At 40.3% G+C, this 19358-nt stretch overlaps 1 protein-coding gene across 2 annotated transcripts in view; it reads left to right on the top strand.

Annotated features, from left to right (window-relative positions):
* The window catches only part of KMT5B (lysine methyltransferase 5B), a 54898-nt gene extending 38245 nt beyond the window's left edge, over positions 1 to 16653 (top strand). For both annotated transcript variants that reach the window (XM_024209517.2, XM_024209516.2), the window contains exons 6-10: positions 4409 to 4575; positions 5214 to 5233; positions 5398 to 5534; positions 7863 to 8059; positions 13961 to 16653. In XM_024209517.2, coding sequence (XP_024065285.1) covers positions 4409 to 4575; positions 5214 to 5233; positions 5398 to 5534; positions 7863 to 8059; positions 13961 to 15432 — 1993 coding nt within the window. In that variant the 3' untranslated portion in view covers positions 15433 to 16653. The remainder of the gene's footprint in view (positions 1 to 4408; positions 4576 to 5213; positions 5234 to 5397; positions 5535 to 7862; positions 8060 to 13960) is intronic.
* Positions 16654 to 19358: the final 2705 nt, after the last annotated feature.

Below are 19358 nucleotides of genomic sequence, written 5' to 3'. Positions count from 1 at the left end.
CTTGCTTTCCCCTGCCCTGAAGCGCCAGAATACCAGGATGAGAGCAGCCCTCACAGTTGAGAAGCGAGTGGCGATAGCCCTGTGGAAGCTTGCAACGCCAGACAGCTACCGGTCAGTCGGGAATCAATTTGGAGTGGGCAAATCTACTGTGGGGGCTGCTGTGATCCAAGTTGCCAGGGCAATGAAAGACCTGCTGATATCAAGGGTAGTGACTATGGGAAACATGCAGGCCATAGTGGATGGCTTTGCTGCAATGGGATTCCCAAACTGTGGTGGGGCGATAGACGGAACCCATATCCCTATCTTGTCACCGGAGCACCAAGCAACCGAGTACATAAAACGCAAGGGGTACTTTTCAATGCTGCTGCAAGCCCTGGTGGATCACAAGGGACGTTTCACCAACATCAACGTGGGATGGCCAGGAAAGGTACATGATGCTCGCGTCTTCAGGCACTCTGGTCTGTTTTGAAAGCTGGAGGAAGGGACTTTCTTCCCGGACCAGAAACTAACCGTTGGGGATGTTGAAATGCCTATTGTGATCCTTGGGGACCCAGCCTACCCCTTAATGCCATGGCTCATGAAGCCGTACACAGGCAGCCTGGGCAGGAATCAGGACCTGTTCAACTACAGGCTGAGCAAGTGCCGAATGGTGGTGGAATGTGCATTTGGACGTTTAAAAGCGCGCTGGCGCAGCTTACTGACTCGCTCAGACCTCAGCGAAAAGAATATCCCCATTGTTATTGCTGCTTGCTGTGCGCTCCACAATATCTGTGAGAGTGAGGGGGAGACATTTATGGTGGGGGTGGGAGGTTGAGGCAAATCGCCTGGCCGCTGATTACGCGCAGCCAGACACCAGGGCGGTTAGAGTACAGCAGGGCGCGGTGCGCATCAGAGAAGCTTTGAAAACCAGTTTTGTGACTGGCCAGGCTATGGTGTGAAACTTCTGTTTGTTTCTCTTTTGAACCCTCCGCCCCTCCCCCCCCCCACCCGGTTCACTCTACTTCCCTGTAAACCAACCACCCCACCCTCACCTCCCCCCTTCGAGCACCGCTTGCAGAGGCAATAAAGTCATTGTTACTTCACATTCATGCATTCTTTATTAATTCATCACACAACTAGGGGGATAATTGCCAAGGTAGCCCGAGAGGGGTGGGGGAGGAGGGAAGGAAAAGGACACACTGCAGTTTAAAACTTTAAAACTTTAACACTTATTGAAGTCCAGCCTTCCGATGCTCGGGCAATCATCTGGGGTGGAGTGACTGGGTGGCCGGAGGCCCCCCCACCGTGTTCTTGGCCGTCTGGGTGAGGAGGCAATGGGACTTGGGGAGGAGGGCTGTTGGTTACACAGGGACTGTAGCGGCGGTCTCTGCTCCTGCTGCCTTTCCTGCAGCTCAACCATACGCTGGAGCATATCCGTTTGATGCTCCAGCAGCCGGAGCATCGACTCTTGCCTTCTGTCTGCAAGCTGACGCCACCTATCATCTTCAGCCCGCCACTTGCTCTGTTCATCCCGCGATTCAGCCCGCCACCTCTCCTCTCGTTCATATTGTGCTTTTCTGTAGTCTGACATTGACTGCCTCCACGCATTCTGCTGTGCTCTTTCAGGGTGGGAGGACATCTGGAGCTCCGTGAACATATCATCCTGAGTCTGCTGTTTTCTCCTTCTAATCTTTGCTAGCCTCTGCGAAGGAGAAACATTTGCAGCTGGTGGAGGACAAGGGAAAGGTGGTTAAAAAAGACACATTTTAGAGAACAATGGGTACACTCTTTCACGTTAAATTTTGCTGTTCACATTACACAGCACATGTGCTTTCGTTACAAGGTCGCATTTTTCCTCTTATATTGAGGGCCTGCTGGTTTGGTGTGAGAGATCACTCACGCGGTGCCAGACAGCAGAATTCGGCTTGCAGGCAGCCATGGTAAGCCACAGTCTTTTGGCTTTTTTAACCCTCATAACATGTGGGAATGGTTTCAAACAGTAGCGCCCTCATTTCCCATACCAAGGACCCGTTCGGTTGGCCATTTAAAATGGGTTTGCAATGTAAAAGGAGGGGCTGGGGTTTCCGGGTTAACATGCAGCACAAACCCAACTACCCCCCCCCCCCACACACACACACACCCAATTCTCTGGGATGATCCCTTCACCCCTCCCCCCCCCGACCGCGTGGCTAACAGTGGGGAACATTTCTGTTCAGCCGAGCAGGAACGGGCACCTCTGAATGCCCCCTTAATAAAATCACCCCATTTCAACCAGGTGACCGTGAATGATATCACTCTCCTGAGGATAACAAAGAGAGATAAGGAATGGATGTTGTCTGCATGCCAGCAAACACCGGGACCATACGCTGCCATGCTTTGTTATGCAATTATTCCAGACTACGTGCTACTGGCCTGGCGTGGTAAAGTGTCCTACCATGGTGGACGGGATAAGGCAGCCCTCCCCAGAAACCTTTTGCAAAGGCTTTGGGAGTACATGAAGGAGAGCTTTCTGGAGATGTCCCTGGAGGATTTCCGCTCCATCCCCATACACGTTAACAGACTTTTCCAGTAGCTGTACTGGCCGCGATTGCCAGGGCAAATTAATCATTAAACACGCTTGCTTTTAAACCATGTGTAATATTTACAAAGGTACACTCACCAGAGGTCCCTTGTGTGCCCTCAGGGTCTGGGAGCACACCTTGGGTGAGTTCGGGGGTTACTGGTTCCAGGTCCAGGGTGATAAACATATCCTGGCTGTTGGGGAATCCGGTTTCTCCGCTTCCTTGCTGTGAGCTATCTTCATTGTCTTCATCATCATCTTCCGCGTACCCCGAACCCACTTCCCTGTTGCGTGTTTCTCCATTGACGGAGTCAAAGCACATGGTTGGGATAGTGGTGGCTGCACCCCTAGAGTGGCATGCAGCTCCGCGTAGAAGCGGCATGTTTGCGGCTCTGCCCCAGACCTTCCGTTTGCTTCTCTGGCTTTGTGGTAGGCTTGCCTTAGCTCCTTAATTTTCACGCGGCACTGCTGTGCGTCTCTGTTATGGCCTCTGTCCTTCATGGCCTTTGAGACCTTTTCTAATATTTTGCCATTTCGTTTACTGCTACGGAGTTCAGCTAGCACTGATTCATCTCCCCATATGGCGAGCAGATCCCGTACCTCCCGTTCGGTCCATGCTGGAGCTCTTTTGCGATCCTGGGACTCCATCATGGTTACCTGTGCTGATGAGCTCTGCGTGATCACCTGTGCTCTCCACGCTGGGCAAACAGGAAATGAAATTCAAAAGTTCGCGGGGCTTTTCCTGTCTACCTGGTCAGTGCATCTGAGTTGAGAGTGCTGTCCAGAGCGGTCACAATGAAGCACTGGGGGATAGCTCCCGGAGGCCAATAACATTGAATTCCTTCCACACTACCCCAAATCCGACCCGCAAGGGCTGATTTTAGCGCTAATCCCCTCGTCAGAGGTGGACTAAAGAAACCGGTTTAAAGGGCCCTTTAAGTCGAAAGAAAGGGCTTCGTCTTGTGGACGTGTCCAGGCTTAATTCGATTTAACCCTGCGAAAGTCGACCTAAACTCATAGCGTAGACCAGGCCTTAGTATTGCTCTCCTCCATGCTGAGGACTATGTATGCTTCAGCATCAACCTTTTGCTGTTGCCTTCTCTAACATTGGGAAGAGTGCAGTAACTGTGCCAATTGTGCTTATGTCAATATCCATTGACCTGAGCAAGGATCCTTCCCCTGTAACTCTGCTCCAGGCTTTGGCCCCAGAACCTTTTCTACAGTACCCTGATGCTGTCCGCACTTCTCTGTCACTTCCAGTTTTTTGTTTGTAAATCATCAGCACATACAACATTTTATATGTCTAAAATGAATGTATAATATTTTATATCTACATAATTTACGCATTTTAAGTGCCATTATTCAGCAAAGCACTTACACTTAGCATTTGTTTTAAGCATCTGAGTAATCCATCCCTATTCAGCAAAGATAAACACCTCCTTAAAAATGTTTAGGAATGTAATCTTTTAGATGTGAATAGAAATGCTTTAAAATTAAATACTGACAATAGTTTAAGATCCACAATTGCTGACAGATTGCGTGAATAAATTTTAAAATTACAAATATATTAAGATAAGATTTAATTTTTTTTTTTCTGATTTAACTGCTAGGACTTGAGTTCAAGTCTCAGATTTTCTTGTGTTAATTGACACTACTAATGTGTAAAGCAGTGTAAAGAATTAACTCTTGCAGGGGACACACAGATCCCTGAACTAAGGTCTTCACAGGGGGGAAAAAAAAAGTTTTAAACAGTTTTAAAAACATTTTCTATCTTTTAAAACTATTTTTTGGTGAAGAAAGATTTTGGAATGTTTTTGTTACTTGTTTTGTAATTGTTGGAACTTCTGTCTTTAATTTTTTAACACTTAGGAAACGAAATGACAAAATAGAATTACTGGTGGGTTGTATTGCTGAGCTATCAGAAATAGAAGAGAACATGCTGCTCAGACATGGAGAGAATGACTTTAGTGTCATGTATTCCACACGGAAAAACTGTGCTCAGCTATGGCTTGGTCCCGCTGCATTTATCAACCACGGTAAGCAACAAGGATAGGAAGTATAAGATGACAAAAGGTACTCCATTTAAATGTTCCTGTGTGTAAGCTATGCCATGCAGCCTCAAAGTGGAAATGCTGCTTGGATTCACTCTGAATTATGTATCTGAGATATAATTAACATAATCTGGAATACTTTATTAGTTTAAAGCCTAAATCCTGGTCAGCTGCTGAGCTGTGCACTGGGAAATTAATTGGAAGCTATGGGAAGGGTCGCCCCACCCCCACCCCCGCTTTTCCCAAGCATACATACAGGGGAATGGCTGCTGAATCTGCATAACTGCAGATTTCAACCCTCCCCAAATCCCTACTGCATGACAATGTTCAGAGAATCTCCTCAGAGTTGGGCACAGGCATGTAAGATGTGCATTTCCATGGGGAGTTTTTTTTTTTCAATCTTCCTAACGTAAAGAGCTTAGAAACCAAACTGTATTAAAGCTGTTTAAGATGTCCACTTGTATATAAATCATTCTTGTTTAATAACCTATATCCTCAAGTATTTAGTTGAGATTCTAGCAGATGTTGAAGTCAGAGCAAAACCTTACTTTAGATATCTATAACTATTCATGTTTCAGGTCTTACCAACAGTTAATTGACTTTATCTTTTGGACCTTTTTCAGATTGCAGACCTAACTGTAAGGTAAGCATGAAACTTTTTAAAAAAATAAATAAATAAATAAATAAAAAATAAAGGGGGGGGGCAAACCACCAAATCCTGCCCAAAGCATGCCCATCAAATATATGTATACCTGTTTTGTATTCAAACACCCAAATTAACCTTAATGGTTATCTGTTTTCTTTTAGTTTGTATCAACTGGTCGAGATACAGCATGTGTGAAAGCTCTAAGGGATATTGAACCTGGTGAAGAAATTTCTTGTTACTACGGGGACGGTTTTTTTGGAGAAAATAATGAATACTGCGAATGTTACACCTGTGAAAGGTATGTGCTGACAATGTAAACAATAAGCTATAAGAAGGCATGTGGGCATATTGGATGCCCACATAACATGCATGTTGTGAAGCTGAAGGGCAAGTGCTATTCAAGAGTTGTAGGTATATAGTATAATCATGTTCTTAAAATGTTACCTTTTTTAAATGTTTTTAATTTCCAATTTTTATCACCATATTTTCCAAAACTTCTTCATAGCTCAGTTCCTCCCACTCCACCCCCCAAAAAATAGAACAGTGCAGACTTCAGAAATTTATTGGATACTAAAATGTGCATGTGTTGGACAGAAAAACAGCATTAGCAACCTCCTAGCCATCTAATATTACGAGAATTCTCACAACTCTTCTGTAAACTATTGTCCTCATTTTCAGGGATATCCTTGAAAATGGGGGACAACCCTGTAAGACAGTTTCATTCACTCAGTTTTTGTTACTCAAATGTCTTGCTTTTTGGTGAGAATGGGAGTAGTACCTCTCAGTCTGTATAGTTGTTAGAATTTGTATATTTTAAACATAGACATCTGATTTGGTGCTACTGCTGTTTACACCAGTTCATTTCATAGTAACAGAGGCAAGTTGGCTGCATTTTTATTTTTTATTTTTTATCTACACTGTCCCTGCTGAACTTCTTATTGCATCTATCTAGAGAATTTCAAGAGATCTCCCCTTTGTCTTCATTCTGTCTTCTACCCTAATGAAATTTCCATTTAAAAATAAAATAAATAAAAAATTCTGGACATAGGAGAGATCGCTCCAGTACCCTCCTGGGAACTTTATCTAGATTTATTTTTCGGGGGGAGTTAGGCGAAGTGTTGTAGGGGCATATATCTATTGCAGCTGGGGAGTTGAATGGCAGTGTGTGTAGACATAACTGCACTATCTGTACTCTAGGTCAGGAAAAATAGAAGTGAGGATGCCATGGCAAAGGCTGCAGGAGCCCATTTGACACCCATTCCCTCCCTCTCCCCACCACCTCACTCACTCACTCACTTATGCAGCTGGTCATGATTCCGTGCCTCTGCATTCTCTGTTTTTAGTGAGCTAGTTAGAGTACAGCTAGAGCAAGTACATCTGCACAAGTTGCCTTTCAAACCGCGGCTGCCATGTAGACATATCCTTTAAGAGCCTTTTTGGATAAACTGCTGGAAAAACTATACTGATCTTGTAAGCTCTACACATTTTTGTGTGCGTGTCTGTGTGTATATGTATACACAGACAGACAGACATGCACACTCCATGTATATACAGGAGAGGGCACACTCATATGGGTGTGTGCATGTGTCTGTGTAAAAGTTTTATATATGAATGAGAGAGGTACTCTTTGTTCCTTGATGTTCGTAATGGTTTGAGGGACTCCAAGGAATATTGGTTACCTGCACTATCTGAATCTTTACCTCTTTACTATTATTATGCAATCTATTTATTATAATCTTCTAGTTTTTTGGAAATGGTAAGTATCTAAGTTTAAATTATTAAATGTTTGGAAGGTCTGGTGGAATTTAGTTTCCTTTTAACCTTTTTGCTAAGAAGCTATTGAATTGGTTTTGACATGTAAACCAAGATGCTGGAAAGTGCATATAAATTTAGATCTGGATTGTCCCTAATTCTTATTCAGATGCACTCTGCCCTTGCTAGCCTGAAGGCTCTGGTAAATCTCCATCCCCTTCTAGACTTCTTGGGACAGTCTCTCTCTGCTTGGCCAACAGTAAGGGTTTAATGATGAACAAATCAATTGAGTTTGTATCCATCTACAGGGAAGAAAGATACAAGTGTGAAAGGGACAATCATAATTACGACAATACCATCGTTATCTACTTAGTAACTGTTCCTGATATCACATTGAAAACAACAAATGCTACAATCACAGTTGTCTTTTTTTTTTTTTTTTTTTTTTAAAGGCAGATGTGAGGGGGAAATGTTAATTCTCATTGAAATTTTCATAACAGAATTAATAGCAAATACTGGTTGAACTTCTGTACTTAATTATCATTCTATACAAGTTGGATTATGCAAATGGTATTGAAACAGGTTTTAGTAGATAATTACTCTCTTTAAAAAAGGAAAAGGTAATTGCAAAAGACAAGTATCTATTCTCTCAGTAATTAGATGCCAGTTTCTTTTCATCCCTAATTTAAAGTGAAATATGCATACAAATTCTTTACAGTATCAATAGCAGAATGGCCCACAAAATACCAAAAAACTGGAAACAGTTGCATCAACTTTCCTTCTCTGAATATACCTGGGATTCAAATGTTATATGCCATCAAACAGAGCCTTACTACTATATAGAGTTGTTAATATGTATTGTTCTCTTTTATAGACGTGGAACTGGTGCTTTTAAATCAAGAGTGGGACTTCCAGCACCTACTCCTGTGATCAATAGCAAATATGGACTGAGAGAAACAGATAAACGTTTAAACAGGCTTAAAAAGTTGGGTGACAGCAGCAAAAACTCAGACAGCCAGTCTGTCAGCTCTAACACTGATGCAGATACCACTCAGGAAAAAGCTAATGCAAGTAAGCAAAGGGAAAACTTTTTATAAAAGGCTTTGTTTTCATAATATTAGAAAATTCTCACTTCAGTGGAATTCAGTCTTATATTGATGAGACACAATAACATCTAGGCTTTTCATTATATAATATAATATATAAACTAAAGATTAAGAAATAAAGATTGTATTTGTACCCAGAATTTTCTATAGGTCTCCTGTTTCAAAGCATACCACAGTACAAAATGTCTCAGTATGCCTGTATGTATTTACTCAGTTTCAAAATACCACATACACAGTAGAATATTTCAGGAAATATGAGTGATCATGAGTAAGAGAAATTCAAGCGGGTAAAGAAATCCACATTATTAGTCTGGGAGCATAGAATCGTAGGATTGGAAGGAACCTTGAGAGGTCTTCTAGTCTAGTCTCCTGCACTCAAGACAGGATTAAGTATTATCTAAGCATAATGTAGTAAAATCTGATTAGTTGGGCAAGTTAGTGATAGAATGGTAAAGAGGGGTATCATTTGATTCATAAAAATCTACAGAATCATAATTTCAGTGGTGCTGCAGAGAGTGACAAGACAGTGGGGAATTGTTCCGCGTCTATCCCATCCCCGTCTCCCAGGTCCTTCAGTTAGTGGACATTTTGATACTGTAACACAGGGATGCATTGATCTGTGATAATCCTAGGGAAGCTAGCCTTGACATGTTGAACTGAAAACATTTATTCATCAAAGGCATCATCAGTGTCATCTCCATCTAGGGCACAGCTGTTGGACATGTCATACTGATCCTCATCCGTGCTGAACTCACACACTTCCATACAAGGCAGGTTGCTAGCCAAACATTTGCAGGGTGACGAGCATCTGGTCTTTGCACACAAGCATTTGATTAGCTGAATGATTGATTTGGGAGCATTTCAGTCCATCCTTCGACTCATCCATGCCCGATAGGGTTGGGCAGTTTTGGATAAGCTTGATCATCCCAGAGCCATTCCATTGTTTGATGATTTGCCCTCCTGTTAGCAGGTATAAATGCACCCCTTGTCAGTGGCAATTTTTCTCCATTTGTCTGTTTTTTGGAAAACATCCACCAACGTGGCTCTGCAAGTGTTGTAATGTTGGTCTTCAAGTGGTAAACTCGGCATGTGAACATCTCCAGTGCATTTATGACCTCATCTGTGACTGTCTCAGTCATTTCGAGTTCTTTCAGAGCGAGGAGAGAGTATTTGAAGGTATTTGAAGTACCTGAATCAAATACCTTACCAGCAGTGTCACATCCTGAACGGGTGTGGAAACCTGGCAGTACAGTGGCTTTTAATGGGCTGAGTGATAGAAACACATCTCTAAGGGACATAGTGATTCTGTTCCCGAACAGCAGGCGCAGAAACAGAATCTTACAGAATCCTGCAGAAGTCTTGGGTACTGTGTCTCAGAGAGCATTAGAACATCTGTCTTGTGCCAAAATTTGGGGTTTAGTAGTATCTCTCTGTGGCATTGATGGCATGCAAGATAATTTTAGTGTCAGCCTCCTCATGGGAACGACAGAGAAACTCCACTGAACAGTGCAAGGAAGCAGTTTCATTACGCCATGTGACAAAGAAATTCTTTGAGTAATTCTTTGCATTCTGCAGCATTTTTCTTGCAAGGTATGTAGTTGGCCCCATCCTTCGTGTAAGTATGGGCTTCTTCATTGTGACATTGGAGATGTTTATAGAGTCTGATTTTGTATTGGATAAGTGCAATATCATGGAGTCTCTTCTTTATGGTAATATTTTTAAATTATTCCTCTGCGTACCTGTCAGACATGAGGTAGATTTTTGTCATAGGTCCAGTCTTTTCTCTAGCCTCATAATGGAAGTGTTCAGCCAAATCTTGGCAGGTATTAATTATTTCTGTTTGTCAAGAGTTTGTACCTCAACCATACCATCTGATTGCTACACTGAAAGGCCTCTGCTCTCATGAGGTACTGGTCATGTCAGTAGGTGATTACTTAGGAAGACCATGTGCATTAATTTGCTTTTCACCTTGCACGTGTGTGGTGTTCCATCACATTTGAATATCCGTTGTAGTACACTGGAGAACTTGTACTTTCCCAAAGTCTCACATAGATCAACATCACACTGAGATCTCATCACTGAAGACTGCTTTCATCATGATATTAATGAGCTCCAGTTCATCATATGTGAATGGGTTGCCAATGTGAGTAAGCTCTCCTGTAGCTTTAAAATTGCCCTTTCTTGGCATTTAACAGCACCTAATGAGTCTAGATGTTGCTTGGTCACTTCTGGGGAAGTCATCCCAGACATGCTTCATGTTTTGTTAGAAATTCAATGGCATTCTGGTGTTGTCAGGAAAAACTGGGAAAGAGCACTTGGATGCTGTGTTATGCCCACCAACTCCCCAGTTACTTTCATTGCTCTGTTTTTGTGTTCTAGAGCTTTGTCTGAACCAAGTGCACAGAAGGGAACTGGTGACCTTTTATCGCTCAATTTCCTTTTTGAAATTTATCCCATATGTTGGGGTCAGACTTTTTTAAGCTTCTTCTTTCAGCGAGGTACCAGGCAATCATAGCAGAATAGTTGGATAAATCTAAAGCAAAGAAGTATTTCATGAAGTCTTCCAGCGCTGCTAGGTGCAAATTCCAATTAGCAGTCCTGACAAATCAAATAAAGAGCAGCGAAGACTCAACCATCTTCATGTATCACCACACCAACCTGAAAGTTGGCTTTGTCACCTGTTCAGCTGATCAAATGGTTTGATCTGTGATATGCAGCTCTTCATCCCGCACAATAGGTCGTTGAGAGCAGAATATACGTTGGGTGTGTGGAACTGGTCTTGCAAATCCTGTACCCTTTGGGAATCAACTTCAAACACATTAGTATGCTTTTCAAAGAAGACATCTAAGTAGCATTTTTGAAGGACAATAAGTGTTTGGGTCTATTCATCTATAGCGCATTGCTGCTTTTTCCCTGCAAGATTTTGGTTCATAGTACTGTCACTATACAAAATCACCCAGATCTTAGGAATACCAGTGCAATCAGCAAAGGAACCGATTGCACATATCACTGTGAAGAACGTGTGTATTTTGTCAGGACATAGAATCCACTGCCCACAGAGATCATCATGGGACATTATTAGCTGTTGAACAGGACTGTAAAGGCCCATGTATAGTGTCACGACACATTTTGATTCAGTTCCTCAGATGTATATTTTATGGCTGTCAAACGATTAAAAAAATCACAAAATTTTAAAAAATCAGTCGCCGTTTTAATTGTACCATTAAACAAAATAGAATAGCAATTTAAATTTATTATAAATATTTCTTCTACATTTTTCAAATATATTGAATTCAATTACAACACAGAATACAAATGTACAGTGCATTCTTGGTGTAGCTCTTAATGTGATTATGCAGTGTCATTTGCATGGTCTCTCTTGGGTCAGTGAATCCACTTTACTTTCCATGCAATGTTCTTGCTATGAGTGACTGCGTCATAGTTTCTCATGCTAAAACTGAAACTGTTCTCACTAGATGCCTTTGGGCATCTGGCTTACTGCAGAACTGACAGGTGTACTTCTCGAAACGCATGCCATGGAACCCAGTATAAGGCGAGTCTTGCCCACAGCTGGCACTTGTCCAGGCATTTTCAACTTTTTTCTGGTGCTTGATGTACTTCCTCTCCAACCTTGCCAAATTCAGTTTATGAATGCACTTCTTATTGCATGTAAGGTGCCATCGAGCATTGTGTTTAACCAGGTCTTCCATGGTGGTATTCTCCAAAAGTTCAGCTACCAGTCAGTACTCTTTGTCTCGCCACTGATACCTAAAAATGATCTAATGTGGTGTTACGTAATTATGTGCATACTGTTTGCAGATGGATTCCAGCAATTTCTGGCTGGAGGCTGATGTCTTAACCAATGCCTCATTATAAGTCTTTTGGCATAACAAACAGAGCTGATAATCAGTACCTCTGAACCATTTTTTTTTTTTTTTTGGCTGATGGTAAAACACCTTGAAGCACACTTTCCATTTATCAGAATCTGTAACATTAACACAATTAATCAGGTATCCTGTTCTGAGCATTAACTGATAACACATTAGTCAGTCAAAGGCCACAATTTAACTTTGTGAGCACTGCATGTTTGATATGCCTGTATTAATGTACATTTTTTTCAAAAACAGGAGTACTTGTGGCACCTTAGAGACTAACATTTATTTGAGCATAAGCTTTCGTGGGCTACAGCCCACTTCCTCAGATGCATAGAATGGAACATATAGTAAGAAGATGTATATACATACAGAGAACATGAAAAGGTGGAAGTTGCCATACCAACTCTAAGAGGCTAATTAATTAAGATGAGCTATTATCAGCAGGTATGGCAACTATATGTTCCATTCTATGCATCTGAGGAAGTGGGCTGTAGCCCACGAAAGCTTATGCTCAAATAAATTTGTTAGTCTCTAAGGTGCCACAAGTACTCCTGTTCTTTTTGTAGATCCAGACTAACACAGCTGCTACTCTGAAACCTGTCATTTTTTTTTAAGTTATTTTTAAACATTTCCTGTTATATATCGCTACATAATTGTTCTAGATTTGTCATGTTTGGTACCATTGTGCTCATGGGAGAAAATGCTTTCAAATGACACCCAACTCAATCCATTTTTGACACCATTGTATTATCAAAATTTCCACCAACTGGAGGATATAGAGTTGGGAGTTGGGGAACAGTGAATACCCCCAGCAATGCTGCAGAGGGTGATGCCATTGAAATTTATGAATCTGTAGATTTTCATTAATCAAATTTAATCTTCTTTATCTTTCTCTCACTAACTTGCCCACGGAATTACACATTCGCAGACCGTTATGTAGGAAAAATGGTGTTCAAATTAATAGATAACTTGAGTCTATATTATGTAGACGATGGTCATTTTTCTTTAGAGACAGTTTCTCATATCTCCAGAAACCATTAATCCTATTCTAGAATTTGACAATAATATACCTTGTTGCTATCAGTGAAGTGACTGGTCAATTCAGTTTTTAGTCTGAAGTAAATGCAGACAGCTGATAATCTCAAAAGAAATTCAGAAGAATTGTTATTCAGTGAAGTACTAGAAAGATCCTCTTCTTGTAACAGTAAGCATTCATATCTACCTTTATTTTCTAAAAGTGAGACATAAATTGCTAAATAGTTTGACTTGAATAGCAAGCAAACATCAAATTGCTTAAAACATTTAGGTTCCATCTTGCTCCCACTTGCTACTGGGATGTCATAGCAGCATTGTTCCTGTTAACTTCCTTAAATTGCTCCCTGTTATGAAAATCAAAGTACAAAGAAAAGGCAGGAAATATGCTGAGTCCAAAAAACTGTGGTGTCCAACATCATAGAATATGTGTAAATACAGTGCTTTAGAAATGTTGTCCTTAGGCAGACAGATCCCTTCACGCTCACCCAAGTATAGGATACAGACAATGTGGCACCTGAGAAGGAGATGAGAGCCAAAACGATTGAAAGAAAAGGTGGTCATTTGAGCTCCCTAGCAAAAGGGTGGGGGAAGATAAAGAGCTTTGATCCTCTCCTGTGCTTGGAGAATGTAGAGCAAAACTTGACAATGACATGCACAGATTATTTCTATAAAGCCATCAAGAAACTCTATACAAATAATCTCTTTAGGTGTAGGGTCACCAGAATTTGGAATTTAGATGTATTTTGGTAACTGTAAGGCAGTACCTTGGGGTCTGAATCACTTCTCTTCTGCTCGAAAACTATATGATGTTACATTGACTTAAATCTGATTTTTGTAAATTTATATTAATATTAAGTGTTCTTAATTCTTAAGTAAAAAGTTAAACAATACTTGCAAAAGGCCAGATAATTAACTTGTCTTTAAAAAATAATTAACTTTTTATTTTTATTTTGCAGCTAACAGAAAATCTTCAATTGGTGTAAAAAAGAACAGCAAGAGTAGAGCATTAACAAGACAGTCTATGTCAAGAATTCCAGCTTCATCAAATTCTACCTCATCTAAACTAACTCATATAAATAATTCCAGGGTACCAAAGAGACTGAAAAAGCCTGCAAAGCCTTTACTTTCAAAGATAAAGTTGAGAAATCAGTGCAAAAGGCTAGAGCAAAAGAATGCCTCTAGAAAGCTTGAAATGGGAAATTTAGTTCTCAAAGAGCCTAAAGTAGTTCTATATAAAAATTTACCTATTAAAAAGGATAAAGAAATAGAGGGACCAGCTAAAGTTGCAGTCTCTAGTGGATGCTTAACAAGACATGCAGCAAGAGAATATAAACTGAATTCTGTGAAAGGTGCTCATGAGCATGGTGAAATATCACCCTGCACATACATAACCAGGAGGTCAATGAGAACAAGGATGAATTTGAAGGAGACCTCTGACATAAAGCTTGAACCAAATATGTTGGATACCTATGGAAACAACTTGACGGGAACTCGATCTGATATCTTACAACAGCAGTCTCATGTAATACATGAAAATGAACTGATTCATGGAACATCATATAAAGGGGAGGTTAGATATCAGAAGCATGATATGGGCATATCCAGAAAGAAATCACGACAAGGAAAACTTGTGAAATCATCTGCAAATATAGAAGAAGCTGATCCTACACATAATCCACCTGGCAAAGATGAAGTACCAATTTTGATTAGTTCTCATTCGGAACATGGAGAAAGGAGTAATGTAGTGGATGCGGCCCTTGGATATAAGGATGGTATTCCTATGTCTGGTGGCTGCTCCATTGTTACATCTGACAATTTCAAAGCAAAGGACAGCTTTAGAACTGCTAAAAGTAAAAAGAAAAGACGAATCACAAGGTATGATGCGCAATTAATCCTTGAAAATAGTTCTGGGATTCCCAAACTGACCCTGCGTAGGCGTCATGATAGCAGCAGCAAGGCAAACGACCAAGAAAATGATGGAATAAACTCTTCAAAAATAAGCATCAAATTAAGTAAAGACCATGAAAAAGACAATAACTTGTATGTAGCAAAGCTAAATAATGGATTTAACTCAGGATCAGGCAACAGTTCAACAAAATTAAAGATACAACTAAAACGAGAGGAAGAAAACAGAGGGACATATTCTGAGGACCTTCATGAAAATGGCATGTGTTGTAGTGATACTCTCTCTCTCTTGGAGTCAAGAATGGAAGTGGATGATTACAGTCAGTATGAGGAGGAAACTGCCGATGAATCTTCATCAGAAGAGGAAGAGGAGGAGGAGGAGGACTATGATGATGAATTTGAAGATGATTTTATTCCTCTTCCTCCAGCTAAGCGATTAAGGCTTATAGTTGGCAAGGATTCAATAGACATTGATATTTCTTCTAGAAGAAGAGAAGATCAGTCTTTGAGGCTCAATGCATAAGCTTATAGGTCTTAAACTGACCAGGATGTCCATTTTTAAACAAACAAACAAAAAAAATTCCATTCAATTATTCCTCAACCGAAGAACTTTCTGAAAATTTTAGTAACAGCACTTCTTTATTGTTTATTCACTTATCAACATACTATTGTAGAAAGTGTACAGAATACTGACTCTTCTTAAGTCTGATTTGTGCAGATTTTTATTGTACTTTTTAATAGCCTCCTTATGTGCAATTCTGAGTTAGAATAAGAGGTAATGCTCTGTTGTAAAATAAAGGCTCAAGCAAAATTATAAAATTACATCAAAACTTTCCATGCAGGACAATGAGAACACAATAATGTGGCTACACAATTATTTTTAACCTATAAGGGCATTAGTTTGCTCTTACAGTATCTGACTAAACAGTAATTTAAAAAAATCATAGTAGCAGCATATTAAAGTTTTCTAGTATATGTTAATATCACCAGCAATGATCTACGGCTTTTCAATTTATTTGCTAGATGTTTTTCCCCCTTGAAGTTTGTCAGTTTTAACACTGTATGCTGTCCCAGACGTACTGTTTGTGGCCTTTGTTATAGTAGCAAACCGTTGGTTGGAAGTCAAATTGATTTCTTTAAAAAAAAAAAGAGAAAAAAGAAATAAAAAGGTGTTGACAGTTTGCTGACTTTTTAGTACATTATATGTACAAGGGTAGCAGTATGCAGAATAAAAGTTTGGATATGGTGTATTTATTGCTTGTTATGTAAATTAAACACCTTGTATTTAACACTTTTCAATACTTTTAGATAAAAATTGTTCTTTGCAAGAATGATTGGTGCTTATTTTTTCAAGAATTTGCTGTGAAACAATGTGATTACAATTACAACAGGCAACATTTATCCAATGAACTGCAGCTATCCAAATTGGTTCTTCATAGTTTTCTGTTGCACTTGTAAAATGCTACAAGGAATTTAAAGAAATCTATTCACTTTAACTTATGATAGTTTTATGAAATTAAAAAAACCTAAGTCACAGCTTTTGTTCTGTGGTAACCTATACAAATGTTTGTCTTTTTGAAATCCAGTGTAAAGGACTGAAAAAATATGTATATGTTGTAAATACTTGTGTGTTGTGAGAAATTTTGTCATAAGAAATTGAGATAACTTACCAGAAGGGTTTTTAAGTTTAGAATTACATTCATGCCAATAAAATAGGAAATTATAAACCTAGTTTTAAACTCTGCATCAGTGGGAATTCTTTGCTTTTATTTAGTTTATATTTTAAGATTTCAGTCTGGATATGTTATAACAGTAAAACAAAAAAAATCAGTGAAGAGTTTCAGGGTTTTGTTTTTTATATAAGGCCATTAGGAAGAGGAACAGCCCTTGTGGGGGGGGGGGGGGGGGGAAATTATATATATAAATTTTAACAGATGAACTATTTATTTTAGCACATAGATCTTTTTAAATGTCTTCAATTTGAGTTAAGTGGCAGATTTTTGTATGTTCTGTGTCATACAAGTTGTTTTACTAAACAGTGGATGAAGATTCTGACAAATGTGCTTTGTTAGGGTGCTTTAGTTTCTAGAGACATGGGGAAATCAGAATAGATTATAAGTACATGTTTAATGGATCAACTTAATCCATGTAACCGACACATTGAAGATGCGTGGAATGTTCCTGTTAAACACACATTCTAGTGTCTGCATAGAAAAGCCAGCTGGAGTGACAAGGTGGCTGCAGATCACAATTTTAGGGGCATTGGCAGAGGCGGGTGGATAAATTCGCACAGTAGATGATCATGCTGTAGCTGGTTTTAGCTAGCTTCCAGTCTTCAGGAAAACAAAATCTTTTCAAATTAACTCTTCAAAATAGTTTGGAGTCATAATTTATTTTCAGTAGATTGCAAATGAAACAGTAGAATATCAGCTTCTTCTATTCTCAAAGGAGAGTTAGACATTGGCCCAGATTAATATTTAGCCCTTCATGAGTATTTGCTGCATATTCTCTCCTCCCTGCCATGTTTTAGAATTTAAACTCTCCAGGAGATAAATGATCAGGCAGTGTGTTAAGTAGAACAGATAATAGAATCACAGAAGTGGATATGTCTTATGTAATGCCCAGCCTCCATTAGCTAAGACATTGGATTCCTGGTTCCTGAGACTGCGTAGTAAACTCTGTGGTAAGTACTGTACTGACTAATGGGTCAGCTACAATGAACTATTTTGCATTCAAATTTTAACATTGTATGAGAATAAGATTATTGTATCATTATGGTAAGGTTCTTGTAAAAATGGGATTACTAAGGGTTTGTCTACACTAAAAAGTTTTACTAGCAAAAGTTTTGTTGGCATACAGCTACCAATATAGCTACTTTGGCACAGTGAGTTGACGCTTGGCTGCCTTTGCTGGTGCATTGTGTCCTCATACAGCATCAGATTGTATAGCAAAAGACATGCAGCACTGGGGGTAGTCTTCCCAGTGTCCCCTGCACTGCCATCCAGCACATTACCTTGTGGAAAAATGTGGATGGGTATTGTGGGACATCACTCTTCTCAGGAATTGTGGAGTTTGGGATCAAATTTCCACACTTCTTTCTGTCCTATGCTATGGTCCATCCCATAATTTACTTTTTTGTGCTGGTTTTCAATCTCTCTGCCAATTCACCATCAGAAGCATGGATGCTGAACAGATCCACAGAGTTCTGTTGCCTGTTTTAGGGGCTGGATAATTGCTATGGTTCCATAAAAAGGAAATAATCAATGCCACAGCAGCCAACCATGCGTTAGAGAAACTGAATAACGAAGAGTACGTAGACCTAACGAATGAATGAATGACAGTGGAGATAACAGATTGAAAGCTTCCAGTGATTTCCAACAAATATTGTTGGCTGATGGGCAGTCAGTTTGGTGTGGGGAAAATCTACATTGAGGTGGCTATCATCCAGGTGAGCCAGGCATTCAGCATGTCCTGCTGCACAGGATTGTGAGACGCAATGTGAAGGAAATAAATGAATTCAATTAAATGGATGATCCTTCCCCTCCCCACCTTGTCTCCATATACATAAAGAGAAAAGGGATACTTTCCCATACTTATGCAAGCATTGGTGGATCACCCTGGATGTCTTACTGACATTAACATTGGATGGTCAGGAAAGGTGCATGATGCTCGCATCTTCAGGAAGGCAGACTTTTGGAAAAACTGCAAGCAGGGACATATTTCCCAGACCAGCATATTCAGTTTGGTGGGGTTGTGATTATCAGGGACCCAGCCTACCCTTCTATGGCTCATCAGGAACCTGGACTGCAACAATGAAAGATTTAACTATCTCCTGAGAAGGTGCAGGATGACCATGGAGTATGCCAGTGGTGTACCAAAAGGTTGGTGGATACCAATCTCAGCGAGCCAAATATTCTTACTGTTGTTGCTGCAAGTTGCGTTTTGCATAATATCTGTGAGGTCAGAAGGGAAATGCCTCCACTAGGGTGGAGGTGGACAGGCTGCTTGCTGGTTTCATGCAGCATGACACCAAGCCAGTTACTAGAGCCCACCAAGGTGCTGTACAGTTGAGGAAAGCCTAAAGAGCACATTTTGAGAGTTTGCTATAGCCCAGTGGTTTCCAAACGGGTTCGTGAAATGTTACAGGGGGTTCTCAGGGAAAAATTCCCTGATGGCGGACAGAGCTGTCCCTAGGGACCCTGGGCAGCATGGGGCCAGCAGCCCGGAGCCCCTGGACTTCCAAGAGCTAAGCAGATCAAAGCAAACATATCTATCACACTGAGGAGATTTAAACTTCAAGATTCCCTTTAAGAAAGGGAGGTGGATATTTTTTGCTGTTTTTAAAATTAAATAGGCAGCCAGTATTGTTTTTAAAATTATTATGAAGAACAAGTTTAAGCTTTGTTGTAACGTGTGTTGTTTGCCTGGACTGCTCGAGGCCTGAATGCT

This window comes from Terrapene carolina, unplaced genomic scaffold (assembly GCF_002925995.2).
Source record: "Terrapene carolina triunguis isolate 2854851 unplaced genomic scaffold, T_m_triunguis-2.0 Scaffold250, whole genome shotgun sequence".
Lineage (NCBI taxonomy): Eukaryota > Metazoa > Chordata > Testudines > Emydidae > Terrapene > Terrapene triunguis.
Note: the sequence above shows the minus strand (reverse complement) of the source record. Positions and strands in the feature narration are given on the sequence as shown.